Source organism: Parasteatoda tepidariorum, chromosome 4, assembly GCF_043381705.1.
Source record: "Parasteatoda tepidariorum isolate YZ-2023 chromosome 4, CAS_Ptep_4.0, whole genome shotgun sequence".
NCBI lineage: Eukaryota > Metazoa > Arthropoda > Arachnida > Araneae > Theridiidae > Parasteatoda > Parasteatoda tepidariorum.
In genome coordinates, this window is record NC_092207.1 from 1,744,751 (window position 1) to 1,769,450 (window position 24,700).

The window sequence follows — 24,700 nt, forward strand, 5'->3', positions numbered from 1 at the left end:
CATAGATCCAGTTATCATTATTACACAGAATCTGATGACATTTGCATTCTTTAACTTTTTGTTCTGTCAGGGTAATTTTTTTTGTGTTTTTAGTTCCTTTTTTTTTGTCATTTTTGTTTTATTTTAAGTCAATTTTTGACATTTTGGAAAGTAATGTTTCATTTTAGGACACTTCTTGAGGTTTTGGGGCAATTTTTTTCTAATTTTAGAGCCTTTTTATAAATTTTTAGAAGTTTATAATTTAATTTAATAAGTTTTAATTTAGCAAATTTTTTAATTTAATAAATTTTAACTGCTTAATATAATTTAATAAATAATAACCCGCCGTTTCCCACTCCAACAAAATTTTTAACATTGCAGTTTCAATTAGTAATAATATGCTACTAAGTCATAACTATCATATATTGAATAGGATAAACACTTATATATTAAAGTGGAATTGCGTAATTGCACTTTATATCCCAAATTACATTTTCAGAAAACTTACATATTTTTAAATAACATATGAACACGTGAAACATATTTTTAATTATCATGATTAGATTAAACTTTTAGTGTGTTTTTGTAGTTAGATACGAAAACTATTTAAATAAAAAGATCAAGATAATCTGTTGGATTATGGAAAGATTATTTTATTTAATGTTAAGTGGAACCAAATGCATGAGTGTCGTCAGGATATAAAGGGTTAATCAAGTCTGTGAGATATGTATCAGTATCCTCTAATAATATTTACTCTTAAAACATACTAGAACATTTGTTACATTAAATTATTAATTTTTAAAAATCACCAATTCACTTCAAACTGACTTTTCTTTTAAAAGATAATATTGAAATATAAAGGGTAAAAAAGTCAAGAAAAGTTAATTATATACAAATAAAAATTCAGATTGAAAAATTATACAACTTGTGAGAAAAATAAAATCAAAAATATCTTCTTTTTTTTTCAGTATTTTTAAATTTATTTCTGTAATACTGTAAGGTTCCGGAGAAACTCAGGGGCTCCTATGTCATATAATATTTCTCAACATATTTTGTTGTTTGACAATTTCTGAATCAAGAACATCCAGTTCTGTAGCAGCAGTTTTTGTCAATTTAGATTTTCTTAATTTCAAATCATCTATCTTTTCTTTTATTCGTTTTCTAGAAATTTCAGCTTTTTTATTCTCTTTGTTTTTCTTGGCTTCTAATGCATGTCTCCATCTTGTTCTAGATCCTTTTATAGCATCTAGCATTTTTTCATTACTGTCTGTTTTTTATTCCATTTATAAATGAAACATAATCATACACACGCCTTTGTGAACAATCTTCATTGAGGTTTTCAACCAATAAGCTTTTATTGATTGAAACCCCCCTACCCTTCCACTGTTGCGTTACCATGAGAGAGGATAAGAACAATTTTTATAACCTCCCACAAATTTTCAATTTTTTTTTCTCAGCTCAAATATTTCGAAAAAAAATTATCTAATCTCTGTTGCTGTGGATTAAACTCTAAGAATCTCTTTTGCTCTTCTTTTTTTTTGGCAGCATCACAAAACAGTAAAAATTCCTTTTTTGCTTTTTCTGCTGTTGTTTCAGCTACCCAGTTATTAACATGGAGAATTTCCAGACAGGTATCCATCCTTTGTTGAGCAATGGATGGATGTTGAATAATCAATTCTGGAACTAAACTTGAAATGCCACGTGTCATACTCATATATGGCAGTACTTTTACTTTCTTTACTTGTACCGGCGGTACAAGTAAAAAGTACGTACTTTTACTTGTACTTCGTTACTTTTTAAATTTAGTACTTTTACTTGTACTTTCGTTACTTTTTTTGGGAAAAAGTACAAGTATTTGTAACGGAAATGTCGAATGAAATCGTTACTTTTTTCTAAAACTCGGTAAGCTTTCTAAAAAAAAAAATAAAAAAAAGTGCTGTCAAAATGCAATTATTTTACAAAATGAATAAAAATATTAATTAAGAAGTTATTTTCATTCATTTTCGAGTTTTATGCATTTGTTTAATACATTTTAAATAAAAATTGTTGGATTTTGTTATTAAGTTTTTCAATTTTCTTTTTGATCTCACTAATAATACATTTTTGTCTTAATACATTTTTTACTAAATACATTTTTATCTAGTACATTTTTTCCTAAAATTATGTCTATGCCCGACCTTGTCAAACAACGCCCAGTCAAATCTCTAAGAACTTCGGAACTATTTGTGCGACTGAAAACTATTTTACTATTTTAACTCTTGAAAACTCGAAGGTATTAATTTAGACGCTGATACTAAAATTCGCTTACAAATTTTAATCATTCCGTTTGGCAGGAATGTTCGGAAAATGATTTTCTCGCATGACTTCAGCATTAGCCATTGTTACAAATAGGACTGTAGACTGTTCTGTTTCAACTTATACTGCACATTCAATTATTTTTTACCAGCTCAAAGATCACAAAGCTATCTGAAACCCCATGTTTGCTTTGTTTATTTTTGTGCTTTTAAAACGCGTTTCTATAGAGTAAAACAATTTTAAATCAATGGTAATTTAAATAAATAAAAATAATAAACTAAAAATTAAAATCAATAGATAAAATTTCTTTTTCGTGCAAATCCATAAAAAGTTTGATATTAAAATTATATTTGATTTTAAAATTATATTATACGATTATATTATAAAATTATATTATAATATTCTTCCGAATTTAAAAATAAATTAATGTCCATAACTTTCAAAATTAAAAATAATTAAATAAATAACAACAATTTTGCAAAAACATTAAAGAACATAAGAATATTATTCAATAAAATTTTAGGTTACTTTGAATTTTCGATTTCCTAGAAATGTACTTTTAAATCGTTACTTTTTTTGTTTAGTACTTGTACTTTTACTTGTACTTTTTACTCGTTACTTTTTAAAATACAAGATATTTACTTTTTACTCGTTACTTTTTTTAAAAATACTTGTACTTTTACTCGTTACTTTTTAAAAGTAACGTTGCCATATATGGTCATACTGCACAACAATGGACTTTTTTCGAGTATTTTTTCGACCGTCGTCAAAAGGAATTTTCGACATTCTAACTTGAAATATCCCTTTTCTTTTCATTAATTTTTATCATGTTCAGATATTTACTTGCTGCAAAACCTATATTCGCATTATTAACACTTAATAGATTGTCATTGCTTGTTAAGTCAATACTTGCTTTTTTTTTTTTGCAGTTGTAGCATTGTCTATAACTGACTTTTTTACACAACGCCGCAAAAAATTTTGTGTTACTTCCAATATACTAGAATATAAGTATGGACTGAGAGGTTTGGAGGTCTCAAAATTTAAAAGAAAAGGTTGAAATTCTTCAGAAATTAGCTTAAAGAATGCTAATTTTGGTAGCATTATCGGATCCTTAACACAGTCTTAGACATTTTTTATTGAGATTCCGGCTGTCTGAAAAAAACATTTCGCTTATATGTACCTTTTAATGCTGTCAAAATTTAATATGGCCCGCTCCACACAAGGAAGATTTTCCAGCCACCTGATTTGGCAGAACTTTTTTGGAAAACTGTTGCTACCAGATATGTTAGTATACTCTGCTCATAAACCAGTTATTCACACAAAGAGCAATAAACCTAGCAACCCTATCAAAAATTCCTTTTCATTGGATAAACAGGAGGAAAATTGCTAACAGGACAGGTTCTACCAGGGAAAGAGGATTGTTATTATGAGGAAATTACATATTTTGAATTACAGAATTTTTCCTTGAAATTTTATTTTTGCCTCTCAGTCTTTGAATGAACTATAGTTTTTTTTATTATTTTCCTAACTTTATGAATATGTAAGAAAAATCCTGACTTTTTACCTTAATTTTAGAATATCCTGACTTTTGCAGATTTTCCTGACCGTGTAGGATATTTATTTCTTTTTATTTTAAATATGTGCACCATATTTTAACAATTATATTACATTTTAATTCTATTGTGTGGACCATACTTAGAACAAATTTATCTATTTTTTTTTTTTTTATTTCTAGTGTTTGCACCATAAATAGTTCTCCAGAAGGCGGCTTTCTTATTGTAGGTGCTTTGCTAGAATTTGAAGAACTTAATAGAAGGGGAATACCCATGGCTCTCACGTATGAAATATCCTATGGATTTACAGATGCCTTCGAAAGGTATTCCATGAAATCAAGTTTAAATTGGTTAGACAAAACTGTCTTAGATGGTCAACCCACAACTATCTGTGAATATAACGGTGTTATCTTAATAGCTGAAGGAATCTATATTGGATTATACTGTTTGAATAATAAGAGACTGGAACTTTTAAGCAAAAAGGAGGTAATAATACATTAATAATAGATAACTATGTTCCTCACAATAACAGGCATATGATTCTTCCTGTTATGAGCTACAGGAAAAAGATAGTGTATTAACATTTTAATGAATTAGAATTTAAAGTACTTTTTTCTTAACACTTCTTAAAAATATTTAAAACAATAAATTTAAGGTCACTTAGAGAAATGACCATGCTCCAGTCCTCATCAAGGTCTTATAAGAATTCTATTTGTTTTTAAAATTTCGGCTTTAATTTGCTGCCACCAATAAATGTATTTTACACAAAATTCAAATGTTGAAGGGTTATGTAATAAGTATTAAATATATTAATATAAAGTATTATATTGATATATTTAGATATTATAAAAACTGCACTTATACTAAGCAGTTTTGATATCAGCCCCTCTAAAGGGATGTGTACACAAGACAACTGAGTTGAAGTTCATTATCTTCTTACACTCCACATCGGAATCTGAGTCAGATTTTTCTGTTGAAGATGTAGTTTTGACTAAGGTCATCATCTCCACAAGTGTTCAATTCCAAAACAGATTCATCCTCTGTATTCAGGGGTTTGTCTAGGTTTTTCTGAGAGGTACCTATTTTGTGAAAAATTATACATAATTTGAGAAAATTATATAAAAAAATCAACACAAAAATATAATAAAAATATTGATTTATCGTTTCTTATGGGATACAAAAAATAAAATTTTAAGAAAAAGTGTTTTGTGAAACTACAGTTTTTCCTAAAGTTGAATTTGTGAAGGTACCGCTAAACAGTAGTAAATTTGGCCTGGACAGACCCCTGGTATTGCTGTTGTTTTAATCCGTGGAGACGGGCTACAAGAATAAGAAGCTCTTCATTAACTGAATTGGTACAGCAGCAAAGCCTGGTAGCGCCCTCGAGAATAACCAAGTCATTTATTGTCTCGATTCCATTATTGGTCACTTGGATGACTCGTCCAAATGCATTTTCGTAGATGGTTCCAGGTTCACCACCTGGACTATTCCTGTCTGGATAGATAGGCATGTGCGCTCAACCAAGCATCTGCTTTCAGCCAAATCGATGAGTTAACAAGGTAGCACAGGGCCCGAATGCAAAATGCTCTTAACTCTAGAAAGTCTGAAAGTCTCGGCATAAATATTTAGAGCCTGTTTCTGCCCGCTTGATAATGTAACAAAAAGCCTTGTTCAGTGGCGTACGCAAGGGAGGGGTTTAGGGGTTTAAACACCCCCCTTGAGCTCAGATAAAATGGCAAAAATAGAAAGTTTAGTAGAAATTATGCGTGCTATTATTTTTTAAGACTATATATTTTTATTTGCCTTATGCTTACTTTTTTTTTCTCACGGTATTTCTCAGAATACTGAAAAAACATTTACTATAATAGGGTTCTACTTTTGAAACCAAATTCACGTGATACTGTTACGGACTTGTTCCTTTCTGTCCTGCCAGTATAGTTTTCGAGACCAGCTGTCATTCGCGAGGTCTTTACGCGATGATTCTGGAATCCTAGACGTTCTGTCGTCTTGAGACAATTCGAGAATTTTGGAGATGCTGTGAAAAATTATATAAAAGAGGAGGGAACGGAGTGCAGTGGAGTTAGTTAGTCAGACTAATAGTTATCTCTGCCGCTTGTCGCTAAATCTGTTTTGTTTTGTCTTAACAAAAAGTTCATTCAATCGCCGAACCTGTCGTCGTCACTATTTCGATCAGTAACAATACCATTGGAGATACTGTGCTCGTTGAAGTTATTCATTCCAGCTCGAAACTTTGAGATCCTAGCTTAGCGGATATTTCTGTGCCAATATATATATATATATATATATATTTACTGTTCTTGGATCTTTAGGATGTCAAAACGCAAGAATTTAACAATTTTTAATTATTTTGAGAAAAAATCACGACCTGAAATTAGTGAGGTGACAGCATCTAGTACCAATGAAAGTTTTTCTGTTGTACAGAAATGTGATACTTCCGTTGAAGAAAACGTTTCTAGCATAACAAAATCTGATGATTGTGAAAGTGACCCTCAAAATGTTACTTCCCACCCATTTGACATTGGACTTTTTTCAAAAGATATTACATTATGTTCCTAAACTTAAAAAATCAAATCAAAATTTAACTAAACAATGTTGTCTAAATAATTATCTAGCTGTCTAAATTAGGGAAATAATAGTGCTTTATTACAGACTCGAGTTTCTTTTAGTAGTTTCAGAAAATTATGAACACCCCCCTTGAAAAAATTCTGCGTACGCCACTGGCCTTGTTTCTATCCCCAGTGAATATCCTACTTAAATTTTGTGGTTATTTCCATTATAAATGCAGCAGAGAACAACTTAACTTACATTTTTAGGTATCTGCACATGGTGCAAATTGAGATGTTTAGGTATGGCTGCCCCAATTTCACACCTTTATAACTCTTAAAAGACATCCATTACTCTAAATAAGCTATAATAAGTAGGATTCTGAGAAATTAAAAAACCAACTTAATACAGATTTAATGTTAATCTCATATATGATAATTCTGTAATTTTCTAAAAAAGAAAGTTTTGTTAAAGCAAATCAAGTAATTATAATGAATAACATTAAATAACTAGCAGTTCTGTAAAATGTTGGCTGGTAAAGGGTCTGTCTTTGTTACAACAAAAAAATTAAAATATTTTTTAAAATACAGTCGAACCTCGATTTCACGAATTTTTCAATATCTTGAAGATGTCTCGAAAAATTCCCTTCAAATTTCCTATACACTCAATGTTAAAAAAAACTTGATTTCACGAAATTTTTTTTCTAATCATTCGATAATTTGAATTTTTTTCCATAAATAGTGTAGATTTTTTTTCTAAAATTAAAAAAATATTCCAAAAAAAAATAAAAAGTTTTAAGAATGGCTGACAAGGCATGGAATGATGAGTCTTCCTCTATGATAATGAATGGCTTCAAAGAGTATGGATTCATTAAAAACCACGAAAGTAGTCAAGCAATCAATATCGTTAATTCTGCTGAAAACTACACCGAAAATGATTGGAACAGATTGACCGGTCTCATGAAGCTTGATGACATCGAATTTCATGACTTTGTAAACGTAGATGATGTAGTAACAGTGTGTGGTCAGTGGGATGACAATGATGTCATTGCTCAAACGAAAGCTTCTTGTGAACTATCAGAAGAAGAGAACGAGGAAATCGAAGATTTACCGCCCAATGTTACTATTAAGCACGAATGCACTTTCTGCAGTGGAAACTGTAAGGAGATTTACTGAGAGGCAGCCGAATATGTCAGACATTTAAAGCTATAGTCAGAGGAGACATTTAAAGCTATAGTCCACTTAGAAAGTGTTATAGACAAACTTTCTTTCACATCTCTAAAGCAAACAACAATTTAATCTTTTTTTAAATAAAAGTGTAAAAAGTGTTTTTAGAATGAATATGGAATAGTAAATAAGGTATGTAAAGAGCATTTTTCTTTATTCTACCATCGATAACATACGATTTTCGATAATTCGAATTTTCGATATCTCGAATTTTATCTCCTCTCCCTTCAAGTTTGAGATATCGAGCTTTGACTGTATATGAAAAAATTATTTCAATAATTTAAAAAATAATCGATAACCACCTAACAAAGACAGCATATTTTTCTAACCTCATAAATCTGCTTTTATCTCTATTCATGGAAGAAAATAAATTGGGAACCTTTTATTAATGGAGGAAAAGATACTACAATCGAACCTTGTTTAAACGAAATCGGCGGGACTACCATATTTTTTTCATCTTATCCAATACATCATAAAAAAAAATTTATTACGTGCTATTAATGCATATTATGGACTACATTTATGTATGTAAACGATGCTATTATGTACTAAACAAATAAAAATAAGCTTAAAAACTTTTAACTATTTTATTTAACTAACAAAAGAGAAAAGTAGAAATAATGTTCCTCAAAATGAGTAATTGGCACTTTATTCACATGCTTTTTTATCTGGGCTGTTTTGTTTTTCCTTTCATGTTAACCGATAATCAGCTTGAAAAGTTTATGTTAAGCATGTAAAATACAATAATAATTGATTCTTGACTCTCGTAATCAAACATGCGTTTCGTGTAAAGTGATATTTCACTTTGAGCGATTTCATTTTATTGAGGTTCGACCTTGTATTAAAGTTATTATTTTATTTTATTAATCTATTGAAATAATAATTTTGTTGTGAAAATTTTCTTTTAAAGGAAAATTGTTCTCTTTTGAAATAAAATTTAAGTCTGAAAACAGTTATTCTAGATAATATCGCAAAAAGTATCATCCCCCCTGCCAAAAGAAAAACCCAATTAAGCCAACCTGGATGATTCCAAGGAAAAAGCATTGCTATTTTCCCTTTTAATCTATGCTGCCACTTACACTAAATAAAAATGCTGCGTAAATGCTGCATCTGAATTCCTATTTTAGTTATCAGAAATCAAATAAAACATTTCAAAATTTTCCTAGCTAAAAATTAAAAACCTTAAAAATTTGTGATATTAAATATGATTAAGAAAAACACTCTACTCAATATATCACAAATATTGTGTCTATTCAAAACACAATATGTTATGGGCATAACATAATATGTTACATACCGTAACGGTCTGTTTTTGATTTTCAAAAAAGAATTTCTTAAAATTTTATTAAGCTTAAATAACGCCTGACTTATTTTCACAAACATTATTAGAACTGCTGGAATTTTGTTGACTGTGTTATAGTTTTGAGTCTCCAAATACAACATTCGTAAATGGTGGAATTGCCTATCAGTGATTTTCTTAAAGCACTGCTCGACTGAAAGAAACTTGAGTATTTAGATCTCTTTCTTCTGAATACTTCTGTTGATCATACAGTGTGTGTGTTTATTGTTTTTAATATAAATTAATTCATTCCTTTGATTGTTTTGCTTTTCTTTCAATTTAACTTTTTTTTATTCCAGCTGGTTGATAAAATAACATCAATTAGTACAAGTCTTGAATATAATCTAATTATTGTTGGCCATGTGAAATACAATGTTTCAATTTTTCGTCTCTCTGACTGTGGTGAAGAATTAGATCTAGTTGCTGAAGAGCATTCTGTGATACCAACAACTTCAGTTGCTTGTTTAAATGAAAATACATTTGCTTCCGTTGATAATTTTGGGAATTTTATGATGGTATGATAATCTTTTATAACTAATGTAACTACTATATGATTTAAAATATCTATTACTGGTATATTCATAAAATAATTATACCTAGACGATAGTTTTTGAACAGAAACAAAATTTGCATGGTGTAGTTACAGCTTACAGTTACTAACTTTTTTAAAAAGTGCTTAAAGGTGCTTATTTTCAATTTTTGTTTTTTAAAAAGACCTTAAAGGTACTTTTTTCATGGGGTGTTTTTTAAAGACGCTTAATTTTCCCTTTTTAAGAATTAGAATTTTTCTTTACCATGTCGATTTTTTCTTCGTATTATACAAAAGCGTGGTTTTCACATTGTTCTATTTAACGTTTTCACAATTCATTCAACAACAATCAATTTCAGCGTGCCGTCGGTTCGTAACATATGATTACACCAATCGAGTTACATGTTTGATGAAATACTTGGGAGTGACTACTAAGCTGGGTTTGGTGAGATTCTTGCACTCTCGAGTACAACTCTACTGCATTTTGCAAGATATTCTCATTGTCAGGCTTCATTTTTCACCCTCTGAAATTGAACTGAAAAGTCTCTCGATCATTTTATAGTGGCTAATATGATCAAGAAAAGAGTTCTTTGTCAGAAACTAGTTATTTTATCATGATCATGTAAACTCTTTGAAAATTATTTTGCAATTTGGTAATGTATATAGTGCTTAAAAAGTACTTTAAGGGTGCTTATGTTTTGTTAAAAGATTTGGCTACGCACCCTGTGCTCCCCACAATAACTATTTCATGAAGCATCTCTAAATAAATTTTTTTAAGAACAATCGAAAATCAAAATATTATTGATGTACTCATCAGTTTTCAAGCTATTTTATGCCATAGGTTGTATCTTTTTTTTATTGTGTCACATTATTCAGTTTAGTGAAAACTATTAGCAGAGGAATTAGGATTTTTCTTGCTGATGTATTCTCATTCTACAAATGAGTAAGCCCTCGCTTTAAGTAAATTTAACTAATGAATTATTCTTGGAATAACTACATACAGTTAGACGCCAATTATCAGAGCGGGGATTTACCAGATTTTCCAATTATCCAGATTGTTTGAGGACCATGTGTTTTTTTCCGACCATTTAAAAAAAAAAACTTTTTTAATGTAGAAGAAAACCTAGAATTCTAAACTTTTTTTTATTAGAACAGTATAATATGCAAGTGAATTCAAAATTCAGTAAAATTTTTGTTTTTAAATCATTTTATACGTCTGATTTTTCTGAATGATATGATTTTCTTTATTTCTAGAACATTCCATTTTCCATGAATATAAGAGCTGATTTTAAAATAACCTATTGAACATATTTTTATTTCAATGATTAAAACTAGTAAAATTCTAAAATTGATAGTAGGGAGTGTCCACTAATTATTTACATGGTTCAGGCAAGTAGCCTTAATTGCAGAATTCATTATTTCAAACTCTTTGAGAATTCAGTCAGTTTATGATGTAGAAACTCAATTCAGAATTTACATCTTCAAATTTTTATTCGGATAACCTCAGGGGTCACATGCTTTTTTTATTTTCAGCAAATACAATAACAAATCTTCTTGGGTGGAGTTTAGTTGTTTAGAAATGATAATTTCAATCAACAACACAGTAATCAGATAATGGAATTTAAATGTGTGCAAAAATGTATATCGACATTATTTCCTGTGTTCTTTTTTAATCTGAACTTTTTTAAAAATAGATTTGAGGGAATATTCCTAATTAATTATGGTTTCTTTTTTTTTAATGCAACAGTACTATAAAAATTTTCATTGCATTGATCTCTAACTATTATGAGTTGTACAATGCTCTAATCATAAAATAATCTGGAAACTGTTGAAACTTTCTGTCCTAAATAAAGCAGTTCTGAAATTGGAAATAGTATTTGAGATTAATAGCATTAACTTAAGTAATGCAAATTGTGTGTTCTTTAGTTTCTCATTTACCCTCTTTAAGAGTAGTCTGGGATAAATGTATATACTGTTCCAAAAATTATCCTTAATTTTTGAAAAATGTTTTTTTTTGCCCAAGTCTGTATATGTTTTTATATGCTTCATAATTATAAAGCAATTATATATTTTTATATCCTTTTCTAATAGTCCTTTTTTGATGGTGTATTTTAAATTCAACGTTATAATATTGGTTATCAAATTTATTTCCTTCTGTTTGTTAAATAGTACTGTTTTTCTTATGACTTTTCAAACAATTTCACATGATCCTATAATAATGCATTCTAAAAACATGGTATGGTTTATTTGTTTCGATTACAATTTTCTATATTTAATTATGGTTTAATGGAGATTCATGTATAAGTTTTTGTGTTCTTTAAGTAAGTAAAATTTGGATTTGACTGTTTGAATCAAATAAAGTACATTTTTTTTCCAAAAGTGAAGATAGATATAAAATTTTTGACAGAGTGTATTTTACATTAATTTATTTTGGCATGATTTTTATCCAGAAAGAGTTTGATCAACGCAATACATTTTTTCTTTCTTTAGATGACTCTGGAATCCCAACAGTCAAAGGATTTATCTGAACAATTAGAACTTGTAAGTTTCTTGAATTTTAAACATGTTGCATTTATTTATACAATAGAAAACCAATTTTCTGGAAGCTGTGGAATTCATATAATTCTGTGTTTTTCTGTACTTGGCAAAATTAGAAAAATTATGGTAATGAAACAAATTTCATGTGGTTAATTTTATCGACAGTAATTATTGAAAAACCTAAAGTGATTCGTCCAATTTCTGATGAATAAAGAAAACAGTCAATACAAACATGCTTAAGTTATTTTTGTCATTTAAAAAAAATGTAGAATATTTTTGTTAAAATTTATCAAATGTATAAAAATAGTACTTAAATAGTAATTTAAACTAAACTCAGTGGCACAACAGCTCATAAAGGGCCAAGGCCTACTGTGCCCATCTCAGTTTTCTTGACCTTGGGCTCTGGGATGCAGGAGCAGATGTTCCAGTCAGGTGGTCAGCCGAACGCGGAACCCCCAGTGTTTAGTTCCCAAGCATGCTTGTTACTCATTTATCGACCCACTGAAGGGATGAAAGGTTAAGTCAACCTTACACGGCCCGAGGATCGAACCAGGGACCTGTGGCAAGACAGTGCGAAGCACTACCGCTCAGACACTGGGCGTCTAAAATAGTAATTTAGTATTTAAAAAAAAAGTTTAGCAAACTTATTCAAAATATGAAGAAAAAAATTTTTATAGTATTCAGTTAAATGAAAAATTAAGAAATCTAATTCTTTTTTGTTACAGCCATATCTATTTAATGTAAAATAATCAAAGGAATTAAATTGCTTTTTATATTCAAAATTATGTGTCGAAAAAAAGTGGATTAAAACAAAAAACTACATTTTTTTTAAGTATTCCCAGCTCTTTTTTATTTACATATGGAATCATAATTTAAAAGGTAGTAAAATTCGGTTTGCAGGAAGATAATTTTACTAAATTTTGAACTTGTTGAATTGTAAAGTATAAAAAACATTTGTATCTTGTAATTATTGAAAATTAAAACATTTAAATATTTTTATCTAATTTGAATTCCTTCATAGATTTATTTTTGTGTTGGTGAGTTTTATTGTAACATGTGATATATATATATATATATTGTGTACCTGGCAACTTCGATGCATAATTGGTTTGTGTTCTACATGGCTTTGTGTTAAGTAAGAAATATATGGTGAAAGAATTAAAATTACTGTGCAATTAAGAGAATTGATACTTGACGGGGTGAGTTAGCTCTAAATAGAATGAAAAGAACAGTTGCTGACGTAAGCAATGCCATGTTTTGACAACCACTCAGGCTCAAGGTACCTACACTTTGTCTCTTGCAGGCATCCCATTAAAGTTTAAAAATAAAATTTGAAATGTGATCTGTACCATGTTTCTGAACTGCTTGGTTAATGTAATACCGTGTGACAGATAGGTAAAGGTAAGTGTGACAAGGGGGAGAATTGAAATCAGAAACATTGAAAAAAAAGTGTGACATTTATGAAGGTACCCTAAACTGCAACAAAACAAAAATAGAAAAATTGTTTGAGAGTGTCAATGTAAAAAAAAAATTTTTTTTACATTGTTATAATTGTAAGAGTGAACCTAAAATATGGAATTTGAATTTCAAATTGATTCATTATATATCATAGTTGTTAACTAACTGAGCATCGAGCACAAAATTTTAAAGAAATTGAGAAATTGTTTGGAGAGTGACTGCCCTCCGTGTGTAACTTAAACGCAACAATAAATATATATTGTGTTTCATTTCAGGAAATTCAGACTAAATATAATGTGGGGAAAATAGTGAAAATACATCTGGAACAACTACATGAAATGGCAAGACCTTGTCTATTATATATGACTTATTCTGGCTCTATTGGTGTATTGTTAGAAAACACTAAAAGTGTAAGTAGGGCATGTATTTCATGTAATTAATGCTCATCATGTGTAAACTGTATTTTATTTGAATCAATCTATTTGATGTTATTGTTGTCAGCTATTAAGGCAGCTGGGGTGCAATTGCTCTTGTTTTCAAATGGCGCCATCTATGGCCAAGAATTTGACTTCCGCCACACCCATACATCACACCGGTTTATAGAGTGGACCCATTCGTTCATACACAGATCGTTTGGAGGCGTGGGTTCGAATCCCACCACTGCCATGAATAACATACAATAATACATTTGCTGAAAAAAGAAAAATTCATGTGATAATTCAGCCTTTAAAAAAGAGCATTAAATAATATCTAAATAAGATGTTAAAAGTACATTGAATTTAGTACAAATTGCACTCAAAAAAGTATATCATACAATTTTACTCAACTTATATTTTCTATATTTATTATTTCAATCTTAATTTATTTATTCAAATCTATATTTTTTTAATTAATGCTTTTTTTTTTTATTGTAGAGCGAAGCATTTTTATTAGACCTTCAGAAGCATATGATAGCAAATACTGTTCTTTGTGTTGGTGAACACATATGTGATGATGAGGAAGAACAGGTAAATATAAAATGCAGTATTATAATAACAGTGGACACACAAACGTACTTTTGTTTTGAAGAATTTTTGATTGTCAAAATATGGAGGAGTAGCTAAAAAATATCGTCTCAATTAAGGTAGTCAAAACTTAGGGCCTCTTAGTGTAAATGTACAAAATTGGTTAAATAGTTTTGAGTTGGAAAAGCTATCTTTTTAAATATCTATTTCTCAAGAACTATTGAACAGATTTTGTTTACATTTTGTCATTAAAATAGTTCTTGAAAGCTCAGAGTATAACACAGTTTTTACTTTAAGCTCTGACAACAATTAACATTAAATTTAACTCACACTGAAATTTATATTTCTGCCGAATTAAAGGAAATAACATAAATTATTGCAAAAGATTTCTATAAACACCTTTAAAAAAAATTCCAGCCAATTTTGATTGTTCGTGATGTTAACTGAGCCAATCAAACTTAAAAAAAATATGTAATAGTATTTAGATGTTTATAAATAAAAGTAAAGAGGTTGGTTATATGGTAATATTCTTTACAAATGGTAGCAATACTTATATCGCTATTTTTTTATTGATAATTTATAGCACTGAGGGAAAAAAGTTTACAAAGTTCAATTTAGTGTTTTGATCAGTGCCTAAAAAAAGTAATGAATGAAATCACATGGTTGTTTTAACTAGGAATAGATTGAAAAAAGTACTTTAAAATTAACTATCCATTTTTAAAATAATATTTTTTATAATTATTAATCCCATAAATTTATTGTTTAAAATAATCTGGTGTCCTGAAAGTTGATGAAAAATTTATTATAATGTTAGTATTTAAATAGAAAAGTAGATGACATGAGTAGTGAATATTTTGTGTACATAACATAAACATGTATAGAATTGAGAATTAGCTGTTAACGTTATTGTTCCCACCTTTTGCGAATTGGCGATTTGAATTAGCATTGTTTAAAATAGAGTAAAAATGTGTGCATCATACGCTTCAAAACATTTTTGACCCTTATTAAATTATTTTTTAATATAAAACTATCTTTAGATAAACGGATTTCATAATTGCATTCAAAAGGAAGTTTTTAATTCTCTTAAAGACTTGTTGAGATCCATGCAAATTGAAAAATATTCTACCATTTTGACTCTTTTTCTGACCAAACAATTTCAGCTGTCCATCATATTTTGTAGGTCATGAATAAAATCTATCAAAAAAAAACATTTTTTGTGTTGCTTTGTGTTGTTGATTCCGTAGCTTAGTTAGTAATTATCACTCATAGGATATCTGCGCGCCTGGAAAGTCATGAGAAATCATGGAAAGTCATGAATTTTGGTATTGAACAAAATTTGTCACGGATTCACCTCACCAAAAATCTAATTTTTAAAATGGAATCCCCTCCCCCCCCTTTCATCTTGTTCCAAATNCCCCAGTTTTATGATGTTCCGAGTATCTGAATTTGTAACAAAATCTCCACTTACAGTCATATTTTATTCAAATATAGATTGTTTTTATCATGCTCTAAAAATTATGGTTTTCTTTCAACAACAAAAAAATACATTTCTAGAGTGAATTATCTTTTAAACTTCTGTGATTTCGAAATTTTTGTTATTTGTTTTTTTATTATTTTTATTTTATTAATTTAAAATTCTAACTGAAGCAAGCCGGTCATTGGCAAAAAAAAAAATTTTATTCCGAAATGGGAACAGAAAAATCCGGCGTATTTCTTTCCTTTCTGATAAGCAAGAAAAGTATTTTTAGAATACAATTCCATAGAGAAAAAAAATTCTTATTTGCTTTTGTATTTTTTTCACTTATTTTATCGCTTCAATTCTTACTTTACTCTGTTTTTCAAATTTAATATCTATAAATATGAAGATGCAGACTATAACAGTTTTAGTTATATTTCATTTGCTTTCATTTAATGTTATTATAATGCTTTTTAAATTTATTGTTCTGTTTTTGTCGGGAGAAAATAGTAACTTCGTTAAGTCATGAAAAGTTCTTGGAATTAGTCATGAAAAATCATGAATTTGAAAATCTAAAATGTAGCAGATACCCTGCCTTTATTTTCTTTAGATTATTTTTGAATTGAAAAAAAAGAAGAGGCTCATCAGTATTCTTAGATTTCGACACACACTTAAAACACCTTTCCCACGGTACTTGAAAATCCTTGAATTTTGTTTTAAAAAATCAGAGCCCCAAAAGGTTTTTGAATTTCACGTTTTGGTCCTGTCTTTTCTGACAAGAAAAGACTCATTGCTGATTATGTACTCATCTTATTTCTTTTCAAAACAATGAAAGTATTCAGATTTTAATACTTGATGTACATAGACCACTCCTTCCATTCTTAGAATTGCCTCTCTTAAGAAGTCACAGATGTCCTATCTGATTTCATATTTATCTATAATTACCGCTCAGCAAATTAAATTTTTATATGATATATAAATAGATTTATAGTTAATACATATATAACATTAAAAAATTTTAAAAATCTTATTGTATCCCCGAAGTATGCTTTCGTTCAATATAATGATATATTCTCTACAACAATATATTTATTTGGACCCCTAGATATTGTTGTAGCAATGTTTTAGTGTGTATGCAATTTATAATGCTATCAAAAATGAAATGGTAAAGAAATTTATACTAATACAATTTTCAAAAGGCTACAAAGAGTAAATTCTTGAAGGAGAAATGGGAGTACATAAATTTTCTTTCCTACGTTTTTCTCCCCGGATTATTGTTCACCTTGATGTTTAGGACTTGGAATATCTTGCAAATTATTTTCGTTTTTGTATATAGTTTTAATTTACTGCTCGATATGCAATGTTTCTTTGAATTTTAAATATAACTTCATTTAATTTTTGTATCGTTTATGTTCAGATTCTGTGAATCAAACTATGGGATATTTAAGGATGATATTCCAACTATACTAAACTATTTTATTTACATTAGCATTATTTAGGTATATTCAGCTGTTCCTTTTTAAAAAGTTGTTGTTTTTTAAAATTGCTGAAGGTTTTTTCAGCAATTAAAAAAGTTTATTGCCAATTAAAAAGTTCAGTTTATTATAGTTAGCCCAATATAACTCACACAAGAGCACATTGAAAGTGTGTTTCCTCTTAATATATTGTGTATAATATGTACAGAAAAAAACACAGGGAATTTTTTTAACCCAATTTGAGTGGCAACCCTGTAATGTTGAGCTCATGCCGCCACTTTCTGATTGTTTTGGGGCAATTTTCAAACAAACATGTCTTGATGTCAGTTTGTTCCAAATTGATGTAGCTAAAATTTTATTTTGTGATTATAAGCTTAAATATAATGTCTATTTTATCTTTTCAAACAAAATTATATTTGTTGAAAAACATTTAAAATCCTCCATGTTAAAAAGCATGTGTTACACACAAAAATCATTACATATCTTCCTTTATAAAAAAATTTGGAATCAAATAAATAGAGCCTCAAAACTTTTAATAGTTATTATCTATACTATAAATATAAAGATTGTGCACATTGTCAAAAATGCTCATTTACTCCAGGTCACTTAAATATCACTTCTTCCTCTAAGTGCATCATGTGTTATTAGATTTCTCAACGAAATTTTTTTCTGTTATCTTTAATAAGGAATATGACAACCATTTGAATGATTTTCGAAAATTGTATTGAACTTCTCCTTCAGCATATTGTTATACCTTAGATTCCAGTTATGACTGGAAATTTCGGTATAGTATTAGTAACATTATTAATAAATTAGTAATTTTCATGAATCATTATCCAGGTTAATTTGATTAAAATTCATTCAGGCTAAAAATCATTTGAATTGCGTTGTGTCAAAATTTAGTTTTAATTTTTAGAAAAAAATATTTTTTAGCTAATTAGATTATTATGATATTAACAATCAATCACCACGTGTTTTTCAACATTACGTTTTTATTTGGTAATAGTCAAAGCTAACACAACTTTATACATAAATCGTATACATTGCACTAATATTTTACTTTTGACTAAACAACAAGTAGATAGTAAATTAGTAAGTCAGCACATTAAAACACAAAAAGATCTGTAAAAGCAGAATAGTTAAATAACGCATGGAATGGAGAGAATGGAAAATTTGCACATGGGGGGAACTAATTACTTATCACGTTTTCATTGCTTATCAGATCAATTAAGAAAGTTATTATTAATTTTTTGAATTAACTAAATAATAATAAAAAAATTTAATGCAAACTTATCGTTTTGGCGACATTTGAATTCTCGGGTGGATCCACCGCATCGTACCTTCAGCGTCCTCTCTGTCAGGTCTGGCTTCGGATTGCTGGAGGGGGGATCTTCTCTGTGCTTCTCTCTATAATGAGACTGACTACTAAATTTTGTTGATTGGTCTAACACGTCGCTACGTCACGCTTTAGTTGTCAAACGGGTGTTCAATGCTTGCATACGTCAGAGGGGGAGAAGTTCCTCTAAAATGTAAACGTTAATTATCCACTCCAGCAAAAATATTCTCTCACTCCATTAGTAATAATATGAAAAGTTTGTTCTTGATTATCACATATTATTTTAAGTCTAAAAAAAGCATACAAACTTAACAATATAAAGGAATAGATATTCTGGCCATTGTTGTTGACATGTTCAAATGTTAATTTGTCTGAAAATTGAATTCATACTTTTTGCACTAACATGCTGTACATTTACTTTTCTTTTGTTGTTGTGAATTCTTGTGTAAATAAATTAAAATAAAAAATCATTGAGAAAGCTCCTTAGCAAATTTCCCCTGTACCCATTATAGTCTAATTGTTATACTGGTTAGCTGAAAGTTTAAGATAGCCAAATTTAATAAGAGGATTAAAAATTGATATTTTCATTATGTTTTCTAGAGTCTGATAGATGGAGATTTGTGCCTTGAATATTTAACTGCTCCAAAAGATTTTAGGGACGCTATTACGAGTGAAATGAAAAGACTTCCTACTTTTGTAAGTTTTATTTTCTTACTTGTACCTTTTCAACGTGTCAGTCTTTTTTAAATTTTTCTAAAATACAAATTTATTTTGCAACTTCACAGATGCAGAATCGAGAAAGGATATTTTTATTTCGATTTAAGTAGAAAGATTTAATTCAGTCACGTAGTACTAAAGGTGTTATTTTTCATCAGAAATATTAATTACTAAATTATAATTTAAGAACAGGGAAATTTTCCTACTTCAATACACTACTACACAATATACTATTCCAATGTACTACTACAATAATTATAATATGAAAAGAATCCATAAAAGTTTCCATATACATAAAAAATAGATTTAATTTTATTGTTTGACAGATCAATTCACTTATATTTTTTTTTAAAAAAAACATACTATTTTAAAACTTTTTTGAAAAATAACTCATATTGATTGTTATTGATATGTACGGGTATAATTGATTTGTATAGCACAGGGTCCGTAGTGTTTTTAAAGGTGCTTATTTTTGATTTACGTTTTTTAAAAGCCATTAAAGGTGCTTTTTTTTTTCAAGGTTTGTAAAAAGTGCTTAATTTTCTATCTTTTAAAAGAGATTTTTTCTTTGCTGTATCGATTGTCGTCCTAAATTACAAAAAATGCATGATTTTCCCAATTTTCTCTGCAATATTTAACAGAAACTAGTTATTTTATCATGATTATGCAAAATTTTTGAAATTTATTGATTTTATATTTGTATTTATTTGTTGCTTGTTTTACTTTAAACGATAGGGAAAAATTTTATTACTGCACAGATCCTAATTATGATTTTTTTTTTGGAAAATGATTACAAATATTTTTGAATGCTTAAAAAGTACTTAAAAGGTGCTTATTCTTTGTTGAAAAATCTGGCTACACATCCTGCAGCATTATGGGTTCAGAACAGATGTATAACTGGATTTTAAACATTTATCTTTTTGCAACTATTACAATAAGTGATCTACAAAATTAAAGTAAAAATTACTTTTTTGTTCAGTCTCAAATGTTCCATGAGAAACCTTTTTGTGCAAAATAAACATCTAATTCTATAATGATGTTCATTCCACACAATTTGAAGTTTACCATTCTCAATAATTTCTAACCTTGCACAAATGTGTTTTTGAAGTTCTTGCAGTGTTTTTAGAATTGGTGGTTTGTAAATAGTGTCTTTGAAACTACTCCAATTAAAGAAATGACATGATATCTGGGAATCTTGGCAATTTTATTAAGGGTGAATAAACTGTCACCCACAGGCCAAGACACTGCAAGAACTTGTGTAACAAAAAAGCCATTCATTGAATAGTAACTGAAAAAGCAAGTTTATTGTATTTTTCTTTAATTTGATGTATTCATTATTTGTGTTAACAATTCTGAAAATATAAATGCTTAAAATATTGCTACTGATATGTGTTTATTCTATATTCCGATGTGCTGTGTGAAAATCAACAAAAAATTCGAAAATGAAGTTTCTACATATGTGGAAATTTATATGATAAGCTACATATTGCACAAAATTTATTTTTATCAGTTTTCAGAAATTTTTTTCTTGTCAATAGCAGGTCATAAAATTTCCTCTCACTGTTGTCAGTCAAATCTGACGAGTAAGTTTCGTCTTTTAAAATATTGTTTTTCAAAACAAACATCCATATTTTCCCCAGAGTTTTCATTTACATGACTAAAATCGCTTCGTCAAAGACCGAAATTCACTAGAAAAATTTAATCAGAATTTCTATAAATGAAGCCTCCCCCCCCCCCAGAGTTTGACAATAGGGCTGCATTTAACTAATAACAATTTAGCATGCGAACATTTCTGTTTTTCTTATTTTAATGATATATAGATGATATTGAAACCTCATTGCAACTGCATTTTAAATTAATGATTTTTTTTCTCCAATAAATAAGTTTGAACTTTTCTATATTCGTTTATGATTTTGGTCATGAAAAAGTTCTTTAACTGCTTCCCTGATTATCCTGAGTTTAACTCGGGTATGTATATATTGCAAATATTTATTATCCTGAGTAAACATAGCAGAGTTCGTCAATATGTTTTGTTCTATCACGTTTTTGTTCGGCCGGAAGCAAAACAAAAAATATTAATAATCTGCTGTGATTGGTAGTTTGCCAATATTTGGTTGAGAGTTTTGCTATTTGTGGGACTGCAGACGTGTTTTATACAATTGTATATGTTGATGAATTTAGATAGAAAAAAAGAGTTTAAAAAATGGTGTTCGCGAGCAAAAGTGAAAGTAATGCAGAGGAGTTTTCAGATTACAAAGATAACCTATACAAAGTCTAATATTTAAATTTTTTCATTTACCCAAGATAATTTGGGGTACTAAACTAATGGTAAACTTAATATTTTTTACGCGTTAAGAAAAACATATATTTCAACTTAGAGCATGTGTATTATGTTTTGTTTTAGTTCCTTGTATTTATTAATGAAATAAAAAATATATGTTGATTTGTTGCTTTATTTTTTGTTTTTTTAAATTGGTAAGGGAAGCGGCTCTGATGTATTTTAAAAAAAATATTTTTTTTTGTGAATATATTTGAATAGCAGTGATTAATATATTGAAATGTATATTGATACAGTGAAATAGACGCAAGTAAAAGCCTGGCTAGTACCTTTAGAACTGAAATTTCATGCCTTCGTTTATAATATTCGTGAGCAGCTTGCGAAGAAATTATGTTGTTTTTTCGATTTCATGACTCTATTATCACTTTCCATTTTCTGGAAATAGTAAATTTTTAACAGTTAATTTTATAACAATGAAGAATTTTTATATATATTTTGATTTATCAACTGTGTAGTTGTTTATATTTAACTGATCTTTTATTTTTTAGATCTGTGATTTTCTTCAGCATATGAAAATGATACACTATATATGGATGGATTAATAAATTGTCATAATTAGATTTTAATTGTATATAGTTTTTAAAGAAAATGTATTTTGTATGTTGTAAATAAATTATTTTTTTAATTAAAAAATATTCCTCATTAATGAAATTTTTGAGTATTTCATTAAGATAAGATGATTTACAATGATTTCTATCTTTTATCCATTATTAATATTTTGGTTTTCAAATGTTTTATTTAAGGGAATTATTTTTAGGCGTGTAACGAATAGTGATTTGGTGGAATACAGGCAAGGGTGGCACCAGTAGGTGGTCAGAGGGGCCATTGCCCCCTATCGGGAAGGACTTAAATGCCGTCGGGAAAACGCTACCGTCTTGAAAAGAAATATAATTACTTAAAAAAATCTAGCTTTTTTATTTAATTTTTTTTTAAATGAGAATAAATTAAAAACTTAAAGAAGAAAATGTGTTCTTTTTACTTGCACTTTACCACCAACTTCCCGTTCTCTTTTCCTCAGAAATTCTGAAGGACAATTCTTTTGTTTGTTTCCATATGGAAAGTTATTCAACACAGGGGGAGAGAGGAAGACTGTCCTAGCTCCTACCCCATCGTACTCATGTTACCACACTTTTTGAGACTGACTATAATAATGCATGTACACTTTCTCCGCATTCAATAAAGAAAAGTATTTTGTTAAATGCCACACGGTTTATTGAAAAGAATTTGATTTTTAAATTATTTGGAAGTAGTGAAGAACTAAGTTTGTTCTGACAATCTTTTTTTTTTTAATTTGCTTTTAAATAGTGTATATATTTATATATGCTAATGAATTCAATTATAATTGCTCATATATGAGTTAAAATATTAAAATAGACTTATAATAACTACCAAGTTGTCTTGTGAACTATAATAAAGAGGACCTCAGTCATTCTGTAGTTACAATGCACGTGCTATTCCACCAGAAATAGTTTTTCTAATCATGAAAAGACATAATTTTTTTTTTATATAATACAAAAATTAGGATTAACAAAATGGACATACAAATCAGGATTGTAATCTTCTTGTCAAGAAAATTTTTTAAAAAACCCTGACAAAAATAAGAATGTATTCTCTTACGCAGAATTTTATTTATTTATTTTTTGTATTATTATAGACACCACTTTCTCTAAAATTGTGAGATGGAGGAATGGCAAAATTCCTTGATCGACTTATAGCGCTTTTACATTGTAACGAAATTTATAATACTGCATATTAAATTTTCCATTGTCTTTTACTACTTAAATAATAAATAATCTAGAGCCGATATGACTTATGTGATAAGTGATTTCACTTGCTATTGATGAGACTTGGGCTCGAATTCTCATGTTAATTCATATACTGCTCTCGGTTTGTACTGACATAAAATACCTCCATTGGTTGAGGGATCTTTTGTGAGAATAATCTTGCCCTCGACTTAACCATGGAGTATTTTCATTTTTTTTTTTTTTTTTTTTTTTTTTTTTTTTTTTTTTTTTTACAAATGTGAGCTTGTTTCAATTCTGATTTCCTCCATGTATGTGAATTTGTCCTAAAACTTTACCAAGAAGTTCCCTTGTACTCTAAGTTCGGTTCAAAATAGCAAAACTACTGGTTTTAGTGTTAAAATCAGAAATCATCTGTATGACCAGTACTAAAATGAAGTAAATACCTTAAGTCTTGCAATAAGTTAATCTTATTCATTTTTTTTTTTTTTTTGTTATTATTTATTTACTTATTTCGGTAAAATGTAAATTCTATCTATTTATTTAGCAAGAATTTTGTATGAAATGAAAAAGAAAAATATTCTCATTTAATCATTTAGAATTAAGTTATTTTTGTTTTGTAAATGCATTGCAAGGTTTATTTCCTTTCTTTTTAATTAGTAGATTGACGATTAATACAGATTAAATTTAATAAAACTTACAAAAGCGTCTTAAAAAAACACATTAAAAAATTCTCAAATAGAGATTTTAATTTTTTTTTCTTGCACATTTTTTGCAACTTATATCAAAGCTAGTTTAGTATAATTTTAATACACTTTCCCTAAGTGCAAATATTTATTCTTTAAACCAAAATTTCTTTCGTATTTTTGCAAATTAAAGTACAGTGAAAGCTTGATATTGCGAGATGTCCGATACCTTCAAAACATTAATATTTTAGGTAGCTTTCCGCAACAGCGTCAAAAATTCGTTTGAAGAAAATGCATTTTTCTATTATTATAATTAACGGAAGACGTTTTTATTTATTTATATCTGGCATTAATATTGAAAGTGAACATCAGTTCACTCCATAAAGTTATCAAAGCATATATATATATGGATAACCCCCAGCTAAATTACCTTTCGGCATCAAAACGAAAAAATATTTTGCTAT

The 24,700-nt window shown here is 28.6% G+C and overlaps 1 protein-coding gene across 5 annotated transcripts in view; it reads left to right on the forward strand.

Moving 5' to 3' along the window:
• Window positions 1-22,459, forward strand: part of LOC107450605 (splicing factor 3B subunit 3) — a 71,040-nt gene extending 48,581 nt beyond the window's left edge. For 4 of the 5 annotated variants that reach the window (XM_043056556.2, XM_071179339.1, XM_071179336.1 and 1 more), the window contains 7 exons: window positions 4,010-4,313; window positions 9,257-9,472; window positions 11,977-12,027; window positions 13,758-13,892; window positions 14,397-14,489; window positions 19,354-19,449; window positions 22,297-22,459. In XM_043056556.2, the coding sequence (XP_042912490.1) occupies window positions 4,010-4,313; window positions 9,257-9,472; window positions 11,977-12,027; window positions 13,758-13,892; window positions 14,397-14,489; window positions 19,354-19,449; window positions 22,297-22,350 (949 nt within the window). In that variant the 3' untranslated portion in view covers window positions 22,351-22,459. The remainder of the gene's footprint in view (window positions 1-4,009; window positions 4,314-9,256; window positions 9,473-11,976; window positions 12,028-13,757; window positions 13,893-14,396; window positions 14,490-19,353; window positions 19,450-22,296) is intronic. The other variant, XM_071179338.1, reaches the window with a different exon arrangement.
• Window positions 22,460-24,700: the final 2,241 nt, after the last annotated feature.